The 24810-nt window shown below is 55.5% G+C and overlaps 2 protein-coding genes across 4 annotated transcripts; one reads left to right on the top strand and one right to left on the bottom strand.

Annotated features, from left to right (window-relative positions):
• Window positions 1-6620: 6620 nt before the first annotated feature.
• On the bottom strand, window positions 6621-12726 carry ZNHIT1 (zinc finger HIT-type containing 1). The gene is made up of 5 exons (XM_016946043.3): window positions 12595-12726; window positions 8041-8211; window positions 7255-7334; window positions 6969-7138; window positions 6621-6874 (listed from the first exon to the last, which is right to left on the bottom strand). Exons 1-5 carry the CDS (start codon window positions 12614-12616, stop codon window positions 6853-6855), a joined length of 465 nt encoding a protein of 154 aa, XP_016801532.1. The 5' UTR covers window positions 12617-12726; the 3' UTR covers window positions 6621-6852.
• Window positions 12727-13140: 414 nt separating this feature from the next.
• PLOD3 (procollagen-lysine,2-oxoglutarate 5-dioxygenase 3) lies at window positions 13141-24795 on the top strand. 3 transcript variants are annotated; one of them, XM_054656162.2, is made up of 20 exons: window positions 13141-13646; window positions 14026-14117; window positions 14265-14401; window positions 14485-14648; window positions 14791-14903; window positions 15658-15721; window positions 17602-17699; window positions 17863-17964; window positions 18151-18276; window positions 18432-18553; window positions 18856-18960; window positions 19090-19215; window positions 20133-20274; window positions 20362-20475; window positions 20645-20713; window positions 21844-21948; window positions 23077-23223; window positions 23458-23566; window positions 23876-24001; window positions 24343-24795. In XM_054656162.2, the coding sequence occupies exons 1-19, from the start codon at window positions 13538-13540 to the stop codon at window positions 23998-24000; spliced, it is 2169 nt and encodes a 722-aa protein (XP_054512137.2). In that variant the 5' UTR covers window positions 13141-13537; the 3' UTR covers window position 24001; window positions 24343-24795. The 3 variants fall into 3 exon arrangements, with proteins under 3 accessions (XP_054512137.2, XP_001153684.3, XP_016813405.3); XM_001153684.8 differs by lacking the exon at window positions 23458-23566; XM_016957916.4 differs by lacking the exons at window positions 23077-23223; window positions 23458-23566.
• The last annotated feature ends 15 nt before the right edge of the window (window positions 24796-24810 follow it).

Here is a 24810-nt window from a genome sequence, read left to right as displayed (position 1 = left end):
CAAATCCTCCAGACTCTCCCTCTATGGTGTTTTTCACACCCATCTACTTCTCTCTCTTCTCCACTGCCTGGTCCTGGGACAGGCCCTCATCCTCTCCTGCCCCCCCACAACTACAGGGTTCCCCCAACTGGGCGTCTCAAGCACGGTCTTCCTAATGCACTCCTGGAGAACCACCGACCGCCCTGCCTTGGCAGCTCCTGGCCCCGCCAGAAGAAAGCCCGACAGTTATGAACTTGACATGCCGCCTGGGCCTGGCCCACCTCTCCATCCCCATTGCTCCCTTTCCTCTGGATAAACCGTGCTCCACCATCACACCAGGCTGCTTCCTGGGCCCTGGACACACCTTCACCTTGGGGCTGAGATCCTTGGGATCCTTTTGGCTGGGCTCCAGCCAGAAACACTGGTGCTTTTTTTTTTTTTTTTTTTTTTTTTTTTTGAGACAGAGTCTTGCTCTGTCACCCAGGCTGGAGTGCAGTGGTGCGATGTTGGCTCACTGCAACCTCGGCCTCCCAGGTTCAAGCGATTCTCCTGCCTCAGCCTCCCAAGTAGCTGGGACTACAGGCGTGCGCCACCATGCCCAGCTAATTTTTTTGTATTTTTAGTAGAGACAGGGTTTCACCATGTTGGCCGGGCTGGTCTCAAACTCCTGACCTCATGTAATCCGCCTGCCTCAGCCTCCCAAAGTGCTGGAATTACAAGTGTGAGCCGCTGCGCCTGGCCAGAAGCCCTGGTGCCTTTTGAGCTGCTCCCTACATAAAGGGTCCTGTGGCCAACAAGTCTGTGTCCAACTGCAATCCTCTCCTTCCACACCGTCTTCTGTCTTTTACAGGCCAGGCTCAGTAGAAGTGTCTTTTACAGGCCAGGCTCAGTGGATCATGGCCATAATCCCAGCACTTTGGGAGGCCAAGGCGGGAGAATCCCTTAAGCCCAGGAATTCAAGACCAACCTGGGCAACGTAGCGAGACCCCATCTCTACTAAAAAAATAAAAATTAGGGCCAGGAGCGGTGGCTCACACCTGTAATCCCAGCACTTTGGGAGACTAAGGTGGGCGGATCACCTGAGGTCAGGAGTTCAAGAGCAGCCTGGCCAACATGGCGAAACCCCAACTCTACTAAAAATACAAAAATTAGCCAGGAGTGGTGGCACACACCTATAATCCCAGCTACTCAGGAGGCTGAGGCAGGAAAATTGCTTGAACTCGGGAAATGGATATTGCAGTGAGCTGAGATTGTGCCACTGCACTCCAGCCTGGGCGACAGAGCAAGACTCCGTCTTGAAAAACAAACAAAAAGTGTCTTACAATCCTGAAAGGCCATGAGAGTGCTCCCTACAGTGAAGGAAGACAAAAGTCAATTACAACTGCTGACACCTCCAGGCACTTCCAAAAGTCTCCAGTGTGCCACCCCCACATGTCTACCTCCTTTTCCCAACACCAGCCTGCCTCTTCTCACTTCTTCCCCCTTCAGGAAAAACAACCTGTGCCCAGTTTTACAACTCAGCATTTAAGTGTGTGCCTTAATATGGTCATCAGGTTGAGTTTTGATTTCTTCCCGGGTGGTCACGTGACTACAAAGGGTTATGGAGACATTTGCCCTTTTTCAGAACACATACTGAGCAGCTTCCCTGCTAGAAGCTGGAGTGGGCCTGTGCCCTCAAAGAACCCACAGCCTAGGAGCAAACACAAATGTAAACCACTGGCCGGGCGCAGAGGCTTACACCTGTAATCCCAGCACTTTGGGAGGCCGGGGTTGGCGGATCACCTGAGGTCAGGAGTTCGAGACCAGCCTGGCCAACATAATGAAACTTCATCTCTAATAAAAATACAAAATTATTAGCCGGGCAAGGTGGCGGGTGCCTGTTATCCCAGCTACTCAGGAGGCTGCGGCAGGAGAATTGCTTGAACAACCAGGGAGGCAGAGGTTGCAGTGAGCTGAGATCGTGCCACTGCACTCCAGCTTGGGTGACAGAGCGAGACCCTGTCTCAAAAAAATTAAAATAAAAAATAAAAAACATCCAAAAACTAGCGGGGCATGGTGGTGGGCACCTGTAATTCTAACTACTCAGGAGGCTGAGGCGCGAGAATCACTTGAACCTGGGAGGTGGAGGTTGCAGTGAGCCGAGATCACGCCACTGCACTCCAGCCTGAGCGACAGAGTGACACTCTGTCTCAAAAAAAGAAATGTAAATGTAAACTGCTGGCTACCTGACAATTGGGCCAGGTGCTGGGGTTAGTCCCCAGGGAGCTGGCTGTGAAAAACTCAACAACATGCTTTAGGTCTTGGCAGTATCATCAAGCGCTCTCATTTGCTGCGTACTCACTAGAAGTCAGGTCTCGGGCTAGGTGTATTGAATTCTTGCAATAGCTGCAGCATGGCTCCAACAGCATCAGAGAGGTGAAGTGACCTGTCCGAGCTACACCACTAGTTAGTACTCAGACCAGGATTTCTCCAAGACTGAAGACACAATTGCCCTGCTTCCCAGAATTCTTGGCTCTCCTAACTCACATCAATTAAAATCAAGATCTTTTTTTTGTTTTGTTTTGAGACAAGGTCTTGCTCTGTTGCCCAGGTTGGACTGCAGTAAAGTGATTGCTGCCCACCACAGCCTCAACCTCCCAGGCCCAAGCCATCCTTCCCTGAGTAGCTGGGACTAAAGGTGTGCGCCACCATACCTGGCTAATTTTTAATTTTTTTTTTTTTTTTTTTTTTTTTTTGAGACGGAGTCTTGCTCTGTCGCGCAGGCTGGAGTGCAGTGGCGCAATCTCGGCTCATTGCAAGCTCCGCCTCCTGGGTTCACGCCATTCTCCTGCCTCAGCCTCCCGAGTAGCTGGGACTACAGGTGCCCGCCACCAGGCCAGCTAATGTTTTGTATTTTTAGTAGAGACGGAGTTTCACCGTGTTAGCCAGGATGGTCTCGATCTCCTGACCTCGTGATCTGCCTGCCTCGGCCTCCCAAAGTGCTGAGATTACAGGCATGAGTCACCGTGCCCGGCCAATTTTTAAATTTTTTGTAGAGATGGGGTCTCCCTGTGTTGCCCAAGCTGGTCTCGAACTACTAGGATCAAGAGACCCTCCTGCCTCAGCCTCCCAAAGCGTTGGGATTACAGGCCTGAGCCACAGCACCCAGCCTCATTGAAGTTTTTAGGAGTAACCACCCGTGTCCACACTTCCAAACCCTGGCACCAACCTCTTCCTCCTCTGTGCTCCCAGGAAAGGGGGGGTGCTGCCCTTATCACATGACACTAGGTTTACCTTCTAGAACCTTAGAGCAGAGTATACATTTCCCAAAGACCAGGTGTCTCCCAAGGTAGGAAAAAATCTCCCTAGCATGAAGGAAGCTGGCCAAATTGTTTCAGGCTGTCCTTGGGGAATTATGGTTTTCTTTCTTTTTTCTTTTTTTTTTTTTTGAGACTGAGTCTTGCTCTGTCACCCAGGCTGGAGTGCAATGGCGTGATCTCAGCTCACTGCAACCTCTGCCTCCTGGGTTCCAGCAATTCTCCTGCCTCAGCCTCCCAAATAGCTGGGATTACAGGCGTGTGCCACCACACCTAGCTGATTTTTGTAATTTTAGTATAGACTGGGTTTCACCATGTTGGCCAGGCTGGTCTCGAACTCCTGACCTCAAGTGATCCGCCTGCTTCGGGCTCCCAAAGTGTTGGGATTACAGGCGTGAGCCACCTGCCTGGCCGAATTATGGTTTTTCAATGGGGGTCCAAAGACCCTGGACTCAGCTTCCTAGAGAATGTCATGGATGGCATCAGAGAGCAACCAGAGGCCCTCGGGGTCCAGCCCTGTCCTCTTAAGGTCATTTTGGAAGGTGGAGTACGTCACTGGGGAGAGAAATCTTACATTGAACAGAACCAGTGTGCCTCTTTTTATAACCACAAAATATGAAACAGTCAGCTAAGTTAGGAAAGAATCCAAAGAGATTGTGCTGACAGTGCAAGCTGGACGGGAATCCCGGCCTAGGATGCCACGGAGAAGCACAGATGGTGTTGTTCAGCCCCGAAATAGTCTTTTCTTTTCTTTTTGGAGACGGAGTCTCACTCTGTTGCCCAGGCTGGAATGCAATGGCGCGATCTCAGCTCACTGCAACCTCTGCCTCCCGGGTTCAAGCGATTCTCCTGCCTCAGCCTCCTGAGTAGCTGGGATTACAGGCACATGCCACCATGCCTGGCTAATTTTGTTTTGTTTTTTTTGTGTTTTTTTTTTTGAGATGGAGTCTTACTCTGTTGCCCAGGCTGGAGTGCAATGGTGAGATCTCAGCTCACTGCAACCTCCACCTCCCGGGTTCAAGCAATTCTCTTGCCTCAGCCTCCCAGGTAGCTGGGATTACAGGTGCCCACCACCACGCCCGGCTAATTTTTGTACTTTCAATAGAGATGGGGTTTCACCATGTTGGCCAGGCTGGTCTCAAACTCCCGACCTCAGGTGATCCACCTGCCTTGGCCTCCCAAAGTGTTAGGATTACAGGCGTGAGCCACTGCACCCGGCCTTTTTTTTTTCTTAGCCGGGGTCTCATTCTGTTGCCCAAGCTGGAGTGCAATGATGTGATCTCGGCTCACTGCAACCTCCACCTCCCAGGTTCAAGCGATTCTGCTGCCTCGGCCTCCAGAGTAGCTGGGATTACACGCACATGCCACCATGCCCAACTAATTTTTGTATTTTTAGTAGAGACAGCGTTTCACCATGTTGGCCAGGCTGGTCTCAAACTCCTGACCTCAAGTGATCTGCCCACCTCAGCCTCCCAAAGTGCTGGGATTACAGGCGTGAGCCACCTTGCCTGGCCGTAACACTCCACTTTTTAATGGGAGGACAAAGATTTTTGAGCCATCTTGAAAAACCACCTCACCTGGATTGTCTCTGAATCCTGACATCAGCCCCCCAACATGAAGCTGACACCAAAACCAGTACTGCCTGCCCAGCTGCAAGTCTTCAGAGAAAGGGAGGCAGTTCCTCAAGAAAACCCTGGGGAATACTTGAGCCAACCCCCAGGAAAGTACCCAAAAGTGAAGGCCTAAGATGGTGACTGGCCAGGCACGGTGGCTCTCACCTGTAATCCCACCACTTTGGAGGCCGAGGCGGGTGGATCATCTGAGGTCAGAAGTTCGAAACCAGCCTGGCCAACAAGGTGAAACCCCATCTCTACAAAAAATACAAAAATTAGCTGGGCATAGTGGTGGGCGCCTGTAATCCCAGCTACTCAGAAGGCTGAGGCATGAGGGTCACTTGAACCTGGGAGGTGGAGGTTGCAGTGAGCTGAGATGGCGCCACTGCACTCCAGCCTGGGCAACAGAGCGAGACTCCATCTCAGAAAAAAAAAAATGGTGCCTAACGTTGACTTTGCTGGATCTCTCTAATATCTTAATGAGGCCATCTGTTCAATGGATACTTACTAAGCACTTGCTTTGCTATGAGGTTAACAGGGTTCTGGGCCTTAATACAGCAACCAAAAGGACCTTAAGAGATTACAGCTTGCAATTCATTTAGACAAGGTATGGGTATAAGAAGTTCACATGAGTCACAGCACCCAGGGCCACCCAGACCAAGGGCCTCTAATCCAGGGGTGTCCACTCTTTTGGCTTCTCTGGGCCACATTGGAAGAAGAATTGTCTTAGGAGACACATAAAATTCACTAACATTAACGATAGCTGATGAGCTAAAAGAAAAAAAAATCGCAAAAGAATCTCATAATGTTTTAAGAAAGTTTATGAATTTGTGTTGGGCTGCATTCAAAGTCATCCTGGGCCACATGCAGGCTGCAGGTTGGACAAATTTGCTCTATACCATGAATTCCCCCATGTTTCCCAGAAACTTCTGGGTTTTCCGTACTGCTAATAACTTCACACACTGCAGCCCCTGGTAACAGGGGCTTCCTAAGGACAACTGCTCCCTCAGTCTGGCAGCACCAAGGACAAGGACCACTCCCCTTTGCCTAAGTACCTTGAGAGGAAGACAGGCCAAGCTCCCTCCGCGGTACCATTCTGCACATGTTCCACAGTCCTCCCGCCACCTCCCTGTCACCCATCCCTGGAACCTAGCTGTACTTTGAAAATATAGCAACTGGAGAAATAAAAAGGAAAAACATGGCCGGGCGCAGTGGCCCACGCCTATAATCCCAGCACTTTGGTAGGCCGAGGCGGGTAGATTACCTGAGGTTGGGAGCTCGAGAACAGCCTGGCCAACACATCAAAACCCCAACTCTACTAAAAATATAAAAAAATTAGTTGGGCGTGGTGGTGGCCACCTGTAATCCCAGTTACTTGGGAGGCTGAGGCAGGAGAATCCCTTGAACCTGGGAGGCAGAGGTTGCAGTGAGCTGAGACCGCACCACTGCACTCCAGCCTGGGTTACAGTGCGAGACCCTGTCTCTAATAAATAAATAAAATAGTTTAAACAACTAAATCAATAACCAAAAAGACTTAAAGAAGCAGCCAAGGAGGGCAGGGGCTCGGGGGTGGCAGGAAAATGGGACAGAATCTCTCGCGATCAGGGACACAGAGGGGCGGACAGTGGCAGGGGTGAGTGGGAGGCAGGAGGAAGAGAGACAGAGCCGTGAGCAGGAGAGACGGGTGACCCATTACCATCACCTCAAACACACCACGACCAAACAGGAAGGCTTCCGGCACGAGGCTTTTTATTCTAACAGCACTGAGGGGCCCAGCCTACCTGCCAGACAGTTCCCAGGAGTGAGGCTGGTCTTTCCTGGCAGGTAAGACACAGTTTTGTTGGGTGAATGAGCGGCTCCTCCCTTGGTCCAGGAAGAGCTCCCCCTGCATTGGGTGATGAAACTCTGTCTTTCTGAAGGCCGGGCAGTGCACAGCGGCCCTTCCTCTCTGGGAATGCCCAGGCTCACACAGTCCACTTCAGACACCTGCAGACAGAGGGGAAGCCAGGATGAGGGGAGAGAGGTCTGGGGAGGCTATGGGAAGGAGGGAGTGGGAGTGGACAGCAGGTCTCATGCTCACCTGGTCTCCTGGTGGGTCCCCAGACAGCGCACAGTGCAGTACCGGGCACCGCAGCTGACACAGGTGTAGGGGGATGGGAAGCCACAGACAGCACAGAAGGGGCGCTGGGGCCGCGATGGGGGTCCCGCACAGGCCGTCAGGTAGTTAGGGCCCTCGGCCACACTCAAGTTCTGCAGAGACAAGGGGCCGGCTCTAGGACTCCTCCGCCCACCCACGCAGCGAACACCTGCCCGGGCCAGGCTCACCCCTTCCCTGTGGGGTCCTCCCAGGCCGACCCTCCTCTCACCTGCTCCTCCAACAGAGCCTGAAAGTTTTTTCGGAAGCGAAGTTTAAAATGATCACCTCGGGTTTTCTTCTTTTTCTTTCCTAGGGGTCAAGGGTGATCCGTTGCTTGGCACTTGCCCAGAAAGACAGCAGCTTTCTCTGGTTCATCACTCCCCATGCCCATGTGCCCTCCTGGTTCTTTTTGAGACAGAGTCTCACTCTGTCACCCAGGCTGGAGTGCAGTGGTGCGATCTTGACTCACTGCAACCTTCATCTCCTGGGTTCAAGTGATTTTCTTGCCTTGGCCTCCTGAGTAGCTGGGATTACAGGTGTCCACCACCATGCCTGGCTAATTTTGTTTTTGTATTTTTAGTAGAGATGGGGTTTCACCATGTTGGCCAGGCTGGTCTTGAACTCCTGACCTCAAGTGATCCGCCCACCTCAGCCTCCCAAATGCTGGGATTACAGGCGTGTGAGCCACCACACCTGGCCCTGCCCTCCTGGCTCTAAGTCAGCCCCTCGCTACCAGCCTCTGCCCTCCACCCCAATTCTCCAATCCCAGCTGACAGTCACCTCCATGCCCCCAAGCCTAAGGCTTCGTGTCAGAGCTTATCCAGTCTCTCTTGTTTATTTCACATACACGAGAGGAAACTGAGGCACAGAAAGGGGGTGTGGTTGCTCACAGCCATGGGAGCCAGTCACTGGCAGAGGCACCAGGAGCTCCTGGGTCCTCCCACAGCCTGAGTTGGGCGGACTCTCCCGCCCTCCTCTCAGTCCCATCCCCCGCTTCCTCCTCCATCCGCCTCACCAGTGTCCGCATCGTCATCAAACTGAGGCAGCCTCTTGCCGAGCTGAGGGAGTCCCGCGTGGGGGTCATCCTGGAAGTTGTCATTCTCCAGGGCCTCCAGCTGCCGGTTGATGCGACGCTGCCGGGCAGCCCGGTCCAGCACTCGCCGCTGCCCGGGGTCCTGGGAGCGAACTGGATGGAGCAGGGCACACAAAGTTACAGGGCTTCCGAGAAAGAGCAGTGTGGCCGCCGCTCTGGGCAGGGCGAGGAAGGCACCCGGGGTGGAAGCTGCAGCTCTCTGATCTCATCCCCATCGCCAAGCCCTTGGTCCCCTTGTCTCCTCCCAGGCCAAGCCCCTGGGCCCACACTTCCTGTCCCGCCAGCTGAGACCCTTTCAGTTTCTCCTGCCTGTTTTCTCCGCCTTCCTCTCAATCCCAGTCCCAGCCAGTGAGCCCCGGCCTGAAAACAGCTCACTGCTGACTGGGGAGGTCACAGCGCCCTGGGGCTTCCAGGCTGTCCTGGGCCCTCAATACACATGGCCCTCACACTCAGCATCTCACCTCCTACCTCAAAGGAACCAGGGGCCACCCACGCTTGGATACGCTCATCTTCCAGGCCACCTACCCACAAACGTGATGCCAAGTGGGCACACCCCTGCCCTGGAGCCCCCCAAGTCCCACCACTGACCCCGAGCCTTCACCTCCAGCCCATTCCCTCCCTCTCCCATCTTCAACCCCTCCTCCTCAACCGGCACTTTCCATCAAAGAGCTGGCGATGCTCATGTGTCTACTCGGCTTCACAGCTCCTTCTCCTTCACAGCAACTCACGTGATGTGTCACTTTTTCACCTCCCATCCTCTCCTCAAACCCCAAAATCTGACACCTGCCTGGTCATCCTGGGGGACCACCCATCCACGCTCTGGGCCCCAGAGCAGCTCCAGTGTGCCTTCCTCCTCCTCCTTGGACCTGAGCCCTGTCCACCCTGTGGCGGTGCTGACTACCTTCATCGAGTAGAAAGAGACCCTTTGCTTGCTTCCTTGACAAAACTGCAGGCCTTCTCCATGTCCAGGAATCCTCCGGCTCCAGCTCGGCTGCTCTCCCTGCCTCTATGGAGGTGGCTGGCCCTCTTCTCTGCTCAGTCTATGCACTCTTCCTGGGATTTTGAATCCAAACAAAGGGCTCTGATGATCACCCACAAGCAAATGACTCCCAGAGTGACTCCCTCAACACAGAACCTGCTCCCGGGCTCCAGAACTGGCCATGCAGCCAGCGCCTGGTGAGGCCGGGTGTGGTGGCGCACGCCTGTAATCTCAGCACTTTGGGAGGCCAAAGGATCGCTTGATGCCAGGAGTTAGAAACCAGTCTGGGCAGCATAGCCAAACCCCATCTCTACAAAAAATTAAAAAATAAGCCAGGCGTGGTTGCACACACCTGTAGTCCCAATTACTTGGGAGGCTGCAGTGGGAGGACTACATGGGCCCGGGAGGTTGAGGCTGCAGTGTGCAGCAAGCCGTGATCGTGCCACCACTCCAGCCTGAGTGACAGAGCAAGACTGTCTCCAAAAAAAAAAAAAGAAAGAAGGAAAAAAGAAATCACCCACTGGCCCCGTGGACACTGCAACTCAAAAAAAAAAAAAAAAAAATTCCCATCCAAGTCTGCTTCTCCTGCAGATTCTCTCTACGCAAATGGAACCGTCTATGCAGACATCCAAACCAGAAACCTAGAAGTTATTTTAAACCTCTTTCCTCGGCTGGACATAGTGGCTCACCCCTGCAATCCCAGCACTTTGGGAGGCTGAGGTGGGCTCATCACTTCAGGTCAGGAGTTCGAGACCAGCCTGACCAACGTGGTGAAACCATGTCTCTACTAAAAATACAAAAATTAGCAGGGTGTGGTGGCACATGCCTGTAATCCCAGCTACTCGGGAGGCTGAGGCACAAGAATCGCTTGAACCCGGGAGGTGGAGGTTGCAGTGAGCTGAGATCGCGCCATTGCATTCCAGCCTGGGCAACAGAGAGAGACCCTGTCTCAAAAACAAAAAACAAAAAACCTCTTTCCTCATTGCCTTATCAGCTGTTTGCCAGATTCTGATAATTTTGCATAATATATCTCTTTATTCATTAACCACCTGTTAACCATAATAATAACAGCAGCAGCCCCAGTAGCTATCACTTGTTGGACACTTACTATGAGCCAGGCACGTGCTCAGCATTTTGCAACACTTGAACCATTTAACCCTTACAACAGCTGTATGGGACAGTATCATCATCCCCAATTTACCAACATTCAGAGATTAAGAAATGTGTCCAAAGTTCACATAGCTAACAAGTGGCCAGGTCAGGAGTCAAAGAACTACCCAGCATCAAAAAGCATGACCTTGCCAGGCGCAGTGGCTCATGCCTGTTATCTCAGCACTTTGGGAGGCCAAGGTGGGTGGATTGTTTGAGCGCGGGAGTTCGAGGCCAGCCTGGGCAACATGGCAAAACCCTGTTTCTACAAAAAAAATACAAAAATTAGCCAGGTGTAGTGGGACACACCTGTAGTCCCAGCTATTCAGGAGGCTGAGGCGCAAGGATTGCTTGAGCCCAGGAGCTCAAGGCTGCAGTGAGCTGTGTTTGTGCCACTGCACTCCAGCCTGGGTGACAGAGCAAGACCCTGTTTCAAAAAAAAAAAAAAACCCAAAACCAACCAAACAAAAAAAAAACATGATTACGACCACTGTACTACTCTGTCTCCCCTCCAAATGCCAGGCAGTGCTCTAGGTTTTAGGGATGCCAAAGCTTACAGTCCAGTGGCAAACACAAATGATTAATGAAACAAACACAGTAAGTACAGCACGGAGTAGGCTAGGATACGGAAGTATAAAGTGCTGCAGAGCCCAGGACAGAAACACCCAACCTGGCCTTGGAGTAGTCAGGGAAGACTTCCCAGAAGAAGGTAAGTCCAGGTTAAGGCCTAACTGGTGAATGACCTGGCTAGGGGAGACAGCGGGGTATTTCAGACCTTGAGGCCAACATGAAAAAACTCATGGCTGGGAGACTGCGATGCCTTTGAAAAACTGAGAGGGCCAAGCACGGTGGCTCATGCCTGTAATTCTAGCATTTTGGGGGGCCGAGGCGGGTGGATCACGAGGTCAGCAGATCAAGACCATCCTGGCTAACATGGTGAAACCCTGTCTCTACTAAAAATACAAAAGATAAGCTGGGTGTGGTGGCGGGCACCTGTAGTCCCAGCTACTCCAGAAGTTGAGGCCGGAGAATGGTGTGAACCCGGGAGGCAGAGCTTGCAGTGAACCGAGACTGCGCCACTGCACTCCAGCCTGGGGGACAGAGCGAGACTCCGTCTCAAAAAGAAAAAAAAAGAAAGAAAGAAAAACTAAAAGGGCCAAGCGCAGTGGCTCATGCCTGTAATCCTAGCATTTTGGAAGGCCGAGGCAGGAGGATCACATGAGCTCAGGAGTTCAAGACCAGCCTGGGCAACATAGTGAGACACCCATCTCAACAAAAAATATAAAAACTAGCCCAGCATGGTGGCCTGCACCCACCTGTAGTTCCACCTACTCAGGTGGCTGAGGCGGAAGAATCACTTGAGCATGGGAGGTTGAGGCTGCAGTGAGTTATATAGAACCACTGCATTCCAGCCTGGGTGACAGAGCAAGACTCTGTCTAAAAAAAAAAAAAGCCTTTGCTGGCTCTCCAGTGTTTCCCTACAGAGTTCAAACTCCTGGGCAGTGTGTATAATGCCTTTCAAAATGTAACCTTTCCCCAGCCTTCGATCCTTTCTTATTACTCTGTAAGATCCAAACTGTGGACTTGGCTTCCTAAGTGACTTGCTTTTTCTTGCTTCACTGCCTTTGCACGTGAGGTTCCCACTGAGAGAAACCCTAACTAGACTTTCAAGACTCAATTCAAGCTTTTTCATTTTTCCTTCAAGCTTTCACAGTCCCCTGCCTCCCAGAACCTGGGCTAGATGCCACGTCTCCCTGTTCCCAGGCGCTGTGCTTCCCTCTGCCATAGCACAAATCACAAATCACAGTAAAATACAGTGTTAGGTCTGCGTTTCTGGCCCCCTTCCAGAAAAAGCCAATGCTTGGATAACAGGGGTCTTTCTCCTCTTCATCCCCAGCGCCCGGCTTGGAGCAGGCACCAATAAAACGTGAATGAAGGGTCAACGGCAGGACCCGAGGGCTGAGGAAGGGATTTAAGAGGAATAGCTGGGGCCGGGCGCGGCAGCTCACGCCTGTAATCCCAGCACTTTGGAAGGCCCACGCGGGAGGATCGCTTTGAGGCCAAGAGTTGGAGACCAACCTGGGCAACATAGCGAGAGCCCGTCACCACATAACACATTAAAAATTAACCAGGCGTGGGGCCTCATGCCTGCAGTTCCAGCCACTCCGGAGGCTGAGGTGGGAGGATGGTTTGATCCCAGGAATTCGAGGCTGCAGTGAGCTATGACTATGCCACTGCACTCCAGCCTAGGCGAAAGAGCGAGACCAAAAAAGAGGAATGACTAGGTAAGAAAATTCTAGGACTGGACTTGGGAAGGGGAAGGGGGCGAACCGCGGGGGCTCACATACCCGAAGTTTTCTTCTCCACCATTGGCACAACACGACTGTCAGAAGAGACTGCTGCGCACGCGTACTAACCCCAAGGCTTTAGTAGGGGTGCCATCACTTCCGGTAGCTTGTACTTCTGCGCGTGCGCCACAGCTTTGACTCATTACGTGGCGTTTCCTTGGAGACAAGAAAGCTTTTCGCCATGTTTTATAGGGGCAAAACCACTTCCGGCCTCAGTGTGGAGGTGTAAATCTTGTGGGAGCCACGAAATGGGTCATTTTAAAGATGTGGTCACGGTGTTCTTACGAGAAATCTTATTTTCCTTTGGTCCTTGTGAAGATGCTGTGATCACAAAGGCAGCCCCTGGAGCTTCTCCGGGCAGAAGAGGAGGTGGGCTGGACTGTCAAAGAAAGTGGCTGGCTTCCGTGGGCAATCCGAGGTTCCTAGTGGCCCTCTGCAGAAAGCTGAACTCCCAGTTCCCCCAGGCCTCCGTCCCGCGGCGGACTCCTAGGCTTCCTCCCTCCCTGTCGCCGCCAGCCCCTCGCTCTCCCCGTCTTCCGCCCGCACTCTCTGGGCAGGGCTGCGGCCAGGACCCGCCCCCGCGTCCCGCCCGACCCTCCGCCAGGGGTCACGTCCCCTGTCCAGGTTTCAGCTTCCACATGTGTCAAGCGGCTGGCTCAGCCCAGAGTCCCTGTCTCCCGCCCGCCGGCCCGAGCCGCCGCCCCTCCCCCGCCTCCCGTGCGCCCGGGACAATCCTCGCCTTGTCTGTGGCGCCGGCATCTGGAGCTTTCTGTAGCCTCCGGATACGCCTTTTTTTCAGGGCGTAGCCCCAGCCAAGCTGCTCCCCGCGGCGGCCGCACAGCAGCCCGAGCGCCCCCTTTCCGGAGCTCCCCTCCGGAGCTGGGATCCAGGCGCGTAGCGGAGATCCCAGGATCCTGGGTGCTGTCTGGGCCCGCTCCCCACCATGACCTCCTCGGGGCCTGGACCCCGGTTCCTGCTGCTGCTGCCGCTGCTGCTGCCCCCTGCGGCCTCAGCCTCCGACCGGCCCCGGGGCCGAGACCCGGTCAACCCAGGTGAGATCCCGGGGAGGCCCGGCACGGCCGAGGGGGCAGAGGCTGACGTGCCTGCCAGCCTGGCCCGGAGAGGGTCGGAGGCTCGAGGAGGTGTCTGGCCCGTCCCCCGCCCAGCGTGCTCTTGAGGCTGAGTCGCGCCAAGCCCCTCGCCCATCACTACCCTGAACTGGGGTTTCCAGCCTCCCTATGCAAAGGGACTCGGAATTCCTGGGCACCACTCCCACCCTGCCCTCCTTGGGGTCAGAGTGTTCCTGGGTGAGAAGAGTTTAAGAATGGGAAGGAAGAAAGGGAGGGAAGTCGAGTGAGAGGGAGGACAGCAAAGCACGTGAGGCCCGGAGCTGGGCAGTGGATCTCAAGTGTCATTTCCCTCTGGTAACAGAGAAGCTGCTGGTGATCACTGTGGCCACAGCTGAAACCGAGGGGTACCTGCGTTTCCTGCGCTCTGCGGAGTTCTTCAACTACACTGTGCAGGTGAGGAAAGGGAAAGGCCCCTGGGAGGGGGTCCCAGCAGGAGGGGTGGGCTGAAGTCTGGATGCCCAGGTCCCCACGGTAAGCCTGGTCAGGAGTTCCCCCCACAACTCCCCACCCCTTGCCTGGCATGGGGCATCTTCTCCACAGACCCTGGGCCTGGGAGAGGAGTGGCGAGGGGGTGATGTGGCTCGAACAGTTGGTGGAGGACAGAAGGTCCGGTGGTTAAAGAAGGAAATGGAGAAATACGCTGACCGGGAGGATATGATCATCATGTTTGTGGATAGGTAACGGGGCTGGGGATAGGGAGCGAGGTAAGGATGCTGAGGTTCCCAGTGGACCCCTGCCCATCCTCCCCTTCCTCACCCAGCTACGACGTGATTCTGGCCGGCAGCCCCACAGAGCTGCTGAAGAAGTTCGTCCAGAGTGGCAGCCGCCTGCTCTTCTCTGCAGAGAGCTTCTGCTGGCCCGAGTGGGGGCTGGCGGAGCAGTACCCTGAGGTGGGCACGGGGAAGCGCTTCCTCAACTCTGGTGGTGAGTGGCAGAGTGCCCAAGGCAGAGGGGCCAAGAGCGGTGGGACACAGAGTGTTAAAGGTGCCTGAGGGCTGGAGACGGCCTGGGGGACAGGCCCTGGGACCCTGGGAGTCTCGAGGTCAACACTCCCCGTCCCCGCCAGGATTCATCGGTTTTGCCACCACCATCCACCAAATCGTGCGCCAGTGGAAGTACAAGGATGATGACGATGACCAGCTGTTCTACACACGGCTCTACCTGGACCCAGGACTGAGGGTAGGGAAGGCAGAGGAGTGGGCGCATCCCGCAGCTCTGTGGGAGTGGAGGCCTCAGGCTGAATGGGATTGGAGGAGCAAAGGGGGTTGCAAAGAGAAAAATGTGTGCCTGGGCGTGGTGGCTCACACCTGTAATCCAAGACTTTTGGGAGGCTTAGGCAGGAGGATTGCTTGAGCCCAGGAATTTAAGACCAGCCTGGACAACATAGTTGAGACCTCATCTCTACAAAAAAAAGAAAGAAAAAATTAGCCAGGCTTCATGGTGTACGCCTGTAATCCCAGCTACTTGGGAGGCTGAGGTGGGACCATCACTTGAGCCCAGGAGTTTGAGGATGTTTTGCAGCACTGCATTCCAGCCTGGGTGACAAAATGAGACTCTGTCTCTCACAAAAAAAGGAAAACCATGGTGGCTCATGCCTGTAATCTCAGCACTTTGGGAGGCTGAGGCGGGTGGATCACCTGAGGTTGGGAGTTTGAGACCAGCCTGGCCAACATGGTGAAACCCCGTCTCTACTAAAAATACAAAAATTAGCCAGGCGTGGTGGCACTCTCCTGTAGTCCCAGTTACTTGGAAGGCTGAAGCAAGAGAATCAATTAAACCGGGAGGCAGAGGTTGCAGTGAGCTGAGATCGTGCCATTGCACTCCAGCCTAAGCAACAAAAGCAAGAGAAGAAAAAAAGAGAGAGAAAAGTGAGAAATGATGTCCTTTCCACTCCTTCCATTTTAACCACTCCATCGCATCTCATTCCATTTAGGAGAAACTCAGCCTTAATCTGGATCATAAGTCTCGGATCTTTCAGAACCTCAACGGGGCTTTAGGTGAGGAGGAAGACAGCCGCAGGTGGGCGATGCGCAGCCTCTGCAGCTAGGGGTCTTGAGCTGGGAGAGGCTTCTGGAGGAGCTGGGTTGATCCAAGCCCACCTCTATGTGGTTTTGTCAGGCTTCTGAGTGGGTGGTTGTGTAAGTTGCACTGTGCTGATGGTACTACCAGAAGCAAGGGAAGCAAAAACGTGTCTGGCATCTGTTGCACACATGCTGTGCCTGGGCACCGGGCCAGGGACTTTTTTTTTTGAGACAGAGTTTTGCTCTGTTGCGCGGGCCGGAGTGCAGTGGTCCAATCTCAGCTCACCGCAGCCTCCACCTCCCGGGTTCAAGTGATTCTTCTGCCTCAGCCTCCCGAGTAGCTGGGATTACAGGCGTGCGCCACCACGCCCAGCTCATTTTGTATTTTTAGTAGAGACAGGGTTTCACCATGTTGGCCAGACTAGTCTCGAACTCCCAACCTCAGGTGATCCGCCTGCCTCGACCTCCCAAAGTGCTGGGATTACAGGCATGAGCCACTGTGCCCGGTCTACTTCTGTGATTCCATTTAACAAAGGGAAGGTCCCTGGTTATCCTTCTTGTACAGATGAGGAAAACAGCTTGTGGAGGGGTTGGTGACTTGCCTCAGGGGATGGGGAGAACGGGGAGAGAGAGAGGCCAGGCACGGTGCCTCACGCCTGTAATCGCAACATTTTGGGAGGCCCAGGCAGGAGGATCACTTGAGGTCAGGAGTTTGAGACCAGCCTGGCCAACATGGCGAAAACCCGTCTCTACTAAAAAAAAAGTACAAAAATGAGCTGGGCGTGGTGGCGGGTGCCTGTAATCCCAGCTATTCAGAAGGCTGAGGCAGGAGAATCACTGGAACCCGGGAGGCAGAGCTTGCAGTGAGCCGAGATTGCGCCACTGCACTCCTGCCTGGGTGACAGAGTGAGATTCCTTCTCAAAAAAAAAAAAAGGCCAGGTGCGACAGCTCACATCTGTAATCCCAGCACTTTGGAAGGCTGAGGCGGGCAGATCATGAAGTCAGAAGTTTGAGACCAGCCTGGCCGACATAGTGAAACCCAGTCTCTACTAAATATACAAAAATTAGGCTGGGTGTGGTGGCTCATGCTTGTAATCCTAGCACTTTGGGAGGCCGAGGCAGGTGGATCACCTGAGGTCAGGAGTTCAAGGCCAGCCTGGTCGACATGGTGAAACCCTGTCTCTACTAAAAACACAAAAATTAGCCGGGCATGGTGGTGCGCGCCTGTAATCCCGGCTACCCGGGAGGCTGAGGAAGGAGAATCGCTTGAACCCTGGAGGTGGAGGTTGCAATGAGCCAAGATCGTGCCACTGCACTCCAGCCTGCGTGTTGGGAGTGAGACTCCATCTCAGCATAAAAAACAAAAAATACAAATACAAAAATTAGCCAGGTGTAGTGGCATGTGCCCATAGTCTCAGCTACCTGAAAGGCTGAGGCAAGAGAATCTTTTGAACCCAGGAGGCAGAGGTTGCAGTGAGCCGAGACCACGCCATCGCACTCCAGCCTGGGTGACAGAGTGAGACTCCATCTCAAAAAATAAAAATAAAAAAAAACAAGGAGAGAGATAATATGAGGAGGGGTAGGGATGCTGAGGCTCCTACTGGCCTCCCGCTCAGCTCACCCTCCCCTTCCTCGCCCAGCTGCGGTGTGATCACGCAGGTAGTAGGCAGTGGAGCTCTCTGGGCCAGCAGCCTGGTCAGAACCCAAAGGTTCCTGCCCACAACGAGCCACACTCCAGGATAGCCCTGGTGTCCCTTTATTCCCTGGAGAATTTGGGACCCCATATTTAGAAGAATGTGTTGCTTGGTAGCTCCCAGAGAAAGGGGGTCTGAAGCCTGGCCTTTTTCTTCCCCAGATGAAGTGGTTTTAAAGTTTGATCGGAACCGTGTGCGTATCCGGAACGTGGCCTACGACACGCTCCCCATTGTGGTCCATGGAAACGGTCCCACTAAGGTGCCACCAGTGGTCTCAACCCCCGCCCCGCCCTGCCCCAACCCCCAGGCACCTCCAACCCTTCTGAGAAGCTGGCCCTTCCCAGCCCCCATAGCAGAGGTGCCTGACCCCCACCTCCACCCCTGGAGGCCTCAGCCACTCAGCCTCAGTCTGTCCCCAACAGCTGCAGCTCAACTACCTGGGAAACTACGTCCCCAATGGCTGGACTCCTGAGGGAGGCTGTGGCTTCTGCAACCAGGACCGGAGGGCACTCCCGGGGGGGCAGGTGAGGTGGAGGTGCCGGGGAGGGGCACAAGAGGGCAGCATGCTGAGCAGGAGGTGCAAGGACAGCGGACTGGGGGGCGGTGGGGGCATCGCTCCTGGGTCCCTGCACCTGTCAGGGTGGAGGTTGGGTGGGGGCAGCAGGGAAGTCTGGGCTTCTCTCTGAGTCCCTGCGTGTTGCATCTTCCAGCCTCCCCCCCGGGTGTTTCTGGCCGTGTTTGTGGAACAGCCTACTCCGTTTCTGCCCCGCTTCCTGCAGCGGCTGCTACTCCTGGACTATCCCCCCGACAGGGTCACCCTTTTTCTGCACAACAACGTGAGACTCCCCCATTGGAGCCTCTCCTGAGGGACCCTTTCCCTGCCCTGATCAGAACTCTCGTGCCCCCACCCCCATCTCCTTCCTGCACCCCCATCCCTCAGGTGCCACCTCCCTGCCCTCTGAGCCCATCCCCCTATGTCTTCCCCTCCCAGGAGGTCTTCCATGAGCCCCACATCGCTGACTCCTGGCCGCAGCTCCAGGACCACTTCTCAGCTGTGAAGCTCGTGGGGCCGGAGGAGGCTCTGAGCCCAGGCGAGGCCAGGGACATGGCCATGTGAGCGGGTGCTTGGGGGGAGGAGAGGGTGGGATGAGGCTATAGGGTCAGGGGTGCTGCCACCTGCTGCCTGGCCCTTGCCTCACCTGTCACCCATCCAGCTCCTCCTGGGCCTCCCCATTCGCGTCCTTGCAGCCCCCATGCTGTCACCCCTGCCCTTGCCAGCTCACCCAGACAGCAGAGAGCCTGGGGAAGGAAGGATAGACACTGCCTCCCTCCTCTTCTCCTGGGGGCATGGGCCAGTTACCCCACCCACACCGCCTCCCCACCCGCCGCCGTCTCAACTCGCCTCTCACCTCCAGGGACCTGTGTCGGCAGGACCCCGAGTGTGAGTTCTACTTCAGCCTGGACGCCGACACTGTCCTCACCAACCTGCAGACCCTGCGTATCCTCATTGAGGAGAACAGGTGGCTTACCCCCTCTCCCCGCAGCCGGAGGGCACCCCAACAGGCCCTGGGAACCCCACTCCTGCCCTGGGCACCGGGCTCCCCAGGCCTGCTCCCGTCTGCTCAGCCCTCACCCCCACCTGTCCGCAGGAAGGTGATCGCCCCCATGCTGTCCCGCCACGGCAAGCTGTGGTCCAACTTCTGGGGCGCCCTGAGCCCCGATGAGTACTATGCCCGCTCCGAGGACTACGTGGAGCTGGTGCAGCGGAAGCGAGTGTGAGTCCCGCCAGCCTGCAGCCCCCCGCCTCCTCCGACCCGGGGCCCAGGTAGACCCAAGCCCCCTACTCTCAGGGGTTTGGAGTGGTCACCAGTCAGAGGTGCCACGAGGCTGGCTGCAGTGGCTCACACTTTTGATGCCACCACTTTGGGAGGCCGAGGTAGGAGGACTGCTTGAGCCTGGGAGTTTAAGATCAGCCTGAGCAACATAGCAAGAGCCTATCTCTACAAAAAACTTAAAATATTAGCTGGGCACGGTGGTACGTGCCTGTGGTCCCAGCTACTACGGAGGCTGAGGTGGGAGGATCACTTGAACTTGGGAGGTTGAGGCTGCAGTGAGCCATGTTTCCACCACTGCACTCCAGCCTGGAAACAGAGGGAGACCCTGTCTCAAGAAAATAAAAAACAAGGGCCGGCCGCGGTGGCTCACGCCTGTAATCCCAGCACTTTGGAAGGCAGAGGCAGGTGGATTACCCGAGGTCAGGAGTTCGAGACCAGCCTGGCCAACATGGTGAAACCCCATCTCTACCAAAAATACAAAAATCAGCCGGGCATGGTGGCTGGCACCTGTAATCCCAGCTATCTGGGAGGCTAAGGTGGGAGAATTGCTTGAACCTGGGAGGTGGAGGTTGCAGTGAGCCAAGATCACACCACTGCACTCCAGCCTGGGTGACAGAGCAAGACTCCGTCTCAAAAACCAAAAACAAGAAACAAAAAAGAAGTGCCACAGCTTGGGGTAGGAACTGACTGCATTTTGGGAGGTGGGGTGGTTGTGACCAGCAGTGCTTGACAAGGGATATGCAGGGTCCTTATGTTCAGGGACTGGGATACCCTGAGGGAAGAAGGACTTCCCGGGATGAGCTGGGCGGAATTTGGGGGGCCGCCCTCCCAGCTGACCGCGGTGTCGGTGCCTCCAGGGGTGTGTGGAATGTACCATACATCTCCCAGGCCTATGTGATCCGGGGTGATACCCTGCGGATGGAGCTGCCCCAGAGGGACGTGTTCTCGGGCAGTGACACAGACCCGGACATGGCCTTCTGTAAGAGCTTTCGAGACAAGGTGAGCGCGGGTGCACGGTCTGGCCTGGGGGCAGTCCCCCGGACTCCAGGCATCGCCTGCATCACGGACACCCCCACCCCACTACAGGGCATCTTCCTCCATCTGAGCAATCAGCATGAATTTGGCCGGCTCCTGGCCACTTCCCGATATGACACGGAGCACCTGCACCCCGACCTCTGGCAGATCTTCGACAACCCCGTCGTGAGTGGGGCCCCCACGCCCAGAGCACACAGGTTCCCCGCCTTGTGCTAAGGAAGACACCAAACGTGATGGCTGCTGCCAGCGCAGGACACTGAGCGGGAGGGGGCGGTCCCCTGGGGGCTGGGAGCGAGGGGGGCACAGATCTGATGTGCCCCCTACCCTCCCACAGGACTGGAAGGAGCAGTACATCCACGAGAACTACAGCCGGGCCCTGGAAGGGGAAGGAATCGTGGAGCAGGTGAGCCCACGCAGCCTCCCCACCCACCCCCTGCCCTCATGGCCATCGCCTCTTGGGGGCCCCCGCCTGGATTCAAAGTTTTCACACTGAGTTCCCCAGAGATCTGAGGGTTTTCTGTTCAGACAAGATGAAGGCAGAGGCCGAACAGAAAGGACTCTTGCCCCCAAAGCCAGCATTGATCAGACAGCCTCTCTTCTCCTGTGTATTGGGTATACTGGTGTTATGCTTGAAATCACATCTTAAAAGAAGAATGGGGCTGGGCTCAGTGGCTCATGCCTGTAATCCCAGCACTTTGGGAGGCCAAGGTGGGTGGATCGGTTGAGGCCAGAAGTCCAAGACCAGCCTGGGCAACATAGCGAGAATCTGCCTATACAACAACAACAAAAAAATTAAATAAGAAATGAGGCCAGGAGTGGTGCTCATGCTTGTAATCCCAGTACATCGAGAGGCCGAGGCAGGCAGATCACTTGAGGTCAGGAGTTCGAGACCAGCCTGGCCAACATGGCAAAATCCTGTCTCTACCAAAAAAAAAAAACACAAAAATTAGTCAGGTGTGATGGCGTGTACCTGTAGTCCCAGCTACTCGGGAGGCTGAGGTGGGAGAATCGCTTGAACCTGGGAGGCAGAGGTTGCAGTGAGCCAAGATCACGCCACTGCACTCCACCGTGGGTGACACAGCGAGACCCTGTCTCAAAAAAAAAAGAAAAGAAAAAATTAGCTTGGCATGGTGGCATGTGCCTGTAGTTCCAGCTACTTGGGAGTCTGAGGCGGGAGGATCGCTTGAGCCCAGAAGGTCGAGGCTATAGTGAGCTATGATTGTGCCACTGCACTCCAGCCTGGGTGACAGAGCAATACCCTATCTCAAAAAAAAAAAAAAGAGGTATGCACTGTTACAGAAGTTTGGAAACCACTGTCCCAGCACGAGGGGCTCCAGGACCTTCTGCCACCTCTGCTGTGCCAGAAACCGGTCCTCAGCCTTGCCACTCCCTCAGCCCCTACCTGGTGGGTCCCCGGCTGCTCTCACAAAGCCTTCCCTGCTCCTCCCTGCCCCTTCCGATTCTGCCTGCTGCCTGTCCCCTTCCCCGTTCTGTGGCGTCAGCTAGCCCTGTTCTCCCTCGCCCCATCCTCAGCCATGCCCGGACGTGTACTGGTTCCCACTGCTGTCAGAACAAATGTGTGATGAGCTGGTGGCAGAGATGGAGCACTACGGCCAGTGGTCAGGCGGCCGGCATGAGGTAAGGGCCTGGGCGAGGAGGGCAGAGGGCTTCCCAGAGGAGGAGGTGCGGGATCCGGTAAACAAACAATGGAATCAGGAAAATGGGAGCAAAGAGGGGTTCCCAAGGGGGAGGCAGACCCTGGGGTCACAACTGCATTCATTCATATATTCAAGAAATATTTACTGCTGGGCACAGTGGCTCATGCCTGTAATCCTAGCACTTTGGGAGGCTGAGGCAGGAGGATTGCTCGAGCAGGGGGAGTTTGAGGCCAGCCTGGGCAACATAGCGAGACCCTGTCTCTACAAAAAATTTAAAAATTAGCCGAGTTTGGGCCAGGTGCGGTGGCTCACGCCTGTAATCCCAGCACTTTGGGAGGCCGAGGCAGGTGGATCACCTGGGGTCAGGAGTTCGAGACCAGCCTGACCAACATGGAGAAACCCCATCTCTACTAAAAACACAAAATTAGCCGGGCATGGTGGCGGGCGCCTGTAGTCCCAGCTACTCAGGAGCTGAGGTAGAATTGCTTGAACCCGGGAGGCGGAGGTTGCAGTGAGCCAAGATTGCCCTCCAGGCTGGGCAACAAGAGCGAAACTCCATCTCAGAAAAACCAACAAATTAGCCGGGCATGGTGGCATGTCCCAGCTATTTAGGAGGCTGAGGCAGAAGAATCACTTGAGCCCCAGAGTTAGAGGCTGCAGTGAGCTATGATCATGCCGCAGTACTCCAGCCTGGGTGTCAGAGCAAGACTCTGTCTCTGAAAAAAGAGAAAAGGAAATCATTCCTGGGCCACTGTCCTAGACTGCACTGCAGGAATGCCTCATGCCAGCCGAGCTCTGCCCTGCTGTGAGCAGCAGCCACCACACAGCTTCTAAGGCTGCGATGAGCAGCCTGGGTGCAATAGAAGCCACGGGGAAGCCTTGACCCAGACTTGGGAGGAGTAGGGAGCTTCACAGGACAGGTGACATCTTAGCTGAGACTTGAAGGGCCGGGAGCAGTGAGTCAGGCTGAGAAGTAGCAAAGAAGACTGTTCTGCACAGAGGAACACAGGTGTGAAGGCTGGAGGACGGGAGGAAGGAGGCTGGACTGCCCTGGGGTGGGGAGCGCCATGGCTGGAGGGGCGGGTGGCTCAGTGCCCGCCGCCCCCAGGATTCAAGGCTGGCTGGAGGCTACGAGAATGTGCCCACCGTGGACATCCACATGAAGCAGGTGGGGTACGAGGACCAGTGGCTGCAGCTGCTGCGGACGTATGTGGGCCCCATGACCGAGAGCCTGTTTCCCGGTTACCACACCAAGGTGCGCTGCCCACCTGCCAGCTGCCTCCCCACCTTCCCCACCCCAGTCCCAGGCAGGAAGTCTCCACGCAGACCCCTTTCGGCCCCGGCAGCATTTGGGCTCCATGCACTTTAGTTCCCAGGGGAATGAGACGCTGCAGGAGGCACCCCAGGGGAGGGAGGGCGCCAGGCTGAGACCCGAGGTGAGGCTTGGCCCTAATCTAATGCCAGTGAGCAGCGAGAGCCTCCTACGCAGGGGTCCCGCCGCCCCTCCCTGGACAGGGACCATCATCTCCCTGAAGACACCCTGCGATGGCCGGGCGTGGTGGCTCACACATGTAATCCCAGCACTTTGCGAGGCCGAGGTGGGTGGATCACCTGAGGTCAGGAGTTCAAGACCAGCCTGGCCAAGATGGTGAAACCTCGTCTCTACTAAAAATACAAAAATTAGCCGGGTGTGGTGGCAGGTGCCTATAATCCCAGCTACTCGGGAGGCCGAGGCATGAGAATTGCTTGAAACCGGGAGGCGGAGGTTGCAGTGAGCCAAGATCGCACCACTGCACTCCAGCCTGAGTGACAGAGCGAGACTATCTCAAAAGAATAATAATAATACAAAATAAAAGACCCCCTGCACCCACAGCTGTCCCTGCAGCCTCTTCCCTCCTCTCCCCCAGGCGCGGGCGGTGATGAACTTTGTGGTTCGCTACCGGCCAGACGAGCAGCCGTCTCTGCGGCCACACCACGACTCATCCACCTTCACCCTCAACGTTGCCCTCAACCACAAGGGCCTGGACTATGAGGTGCGCCCCAGCCACACTACCCACCCACGCTTCACCTCAGGGCCCTCGGTTCCCCACCTAGAGCCCCTGTGTGCACCCCCAGCTCCCCTCCCTGCCCATTTCCCAGTGATTTTGTGGGTATCAGCTCCTGGATCGCTTCTGGGCAGGCGGCCTCTGCTTCCTCCTGGATCTTCCTGTCTGCAGGCACCCCAGCCTCCGGTGTCTGCCATATCTGCCATCTCCCTTGTCACCCCGGTCTGCTGCACCGTGCCCCCTGGTCTGGCCGCCCTGCCCCCTGTATCTGCCTGCTCCCCAGGCCCCACGTCTGCTCACTCCATGTTTCCTTTCCCTTCTCTTTCCAGGGAGGTGGCTGCCGCTTCCTGCGCTACGACTGTGTGATCTCCTCCCCGAGGAAGGGCTGGGCACTCCTGCACCCCGGCCGCCTCACCCACTACCACGAGGGGCTGCCAACGACCTGGGGCACACGCTACATCATGGTGTCCTTTGTCGACCCCTGACACTCAACCACTCTGCCAAACCTGCCCTGCCATTGTGCCTTTTTAGGGGGCCTGGCCCCCGTCCTGGGAGTTGGGGGATGGGTCTCTCTGTCTCCCCACTTCCTGAGTGCATGTTCCGCGTGCCTGAACTGAATATGTCACCTTGCTGCCAAGACACGGCCCTCTCAGGAAGCTCCCGGAGTCCCCGCCTCTCTCCTCCGCCCACAGGGGTTCGTGGGCACAGGGCTTCTGGGGACTCCCCGTGTGATAAATTATTAATGTTCCGCAGCCTCACTCTGAATAAAGGACAGTTTGTAAGTCTTGAGTCCATTG

Source organism: Pan troglodytes, chromosome 6 (assembly GCF_028858775.2).
Source record: "Pan troglodytes isolate AG18354 chromosome 6, NHGRI_mPanTro3-v2.0_pri, whole genome shotgun sequence".
NCBI classification, from domain to species: domain Eukaryota; kingdom Metazoa; phylum Chordata; class Mammalia; order Primates; family Hominidae; genus Pan; species Pan troglodytes.
Note: the sequence above shows the minus strand (reverse complement) of the source record. Positions and strands in the feature narration are given on the sequence as shown.

Excerpts from the sequence above, each read along its gene's own strand:
- ZNHIT1 (XM_016946043.3), bottom strand. The coding sequence starts at position 12,616 with ATGGTGGAGAAGAAAACTTCGG. Across the intron at positions 7,335-8,040 it reads TGATGACGATGCGGACACTG|GAAAGAAAAAGAAGAAAACC; the intron begins GTGAGGCGGATG and ends CTTGACCCCTAG. Across the intron at positions 7,139-7,254 it reads AGGCTCTGTTGGAGGAGCAG|AACTTGAGTGTGGCCGAGGG; the intron begins GTGAGAGGAGGG and ends TTGTCTCTGCAG.
- PLOD3 (XM_001153684.8), top strand. The coding sequence starts at position 13,538 with ATGACCTCCTCGGGGCCTGGACCCCGGTTCCTGCTGCTGCTGCCGCTG. Across the intron at positions 14,904-15,657 it reads ACCTGGACCCAGGACTGAGG|GAGAAACTCAGCCTTAATCT; the intron begins GTAGGGAAGGCA and ends CATTCCATTTAG. Across the intron at positions 24,002-24,342 it reads ACAAGGGCCTGGACTATGAG|GGAGGTGGCTGCCGCTTCCT; the intron begins GTGCGCCCCAGC and ends TTCTCTTTCCAG.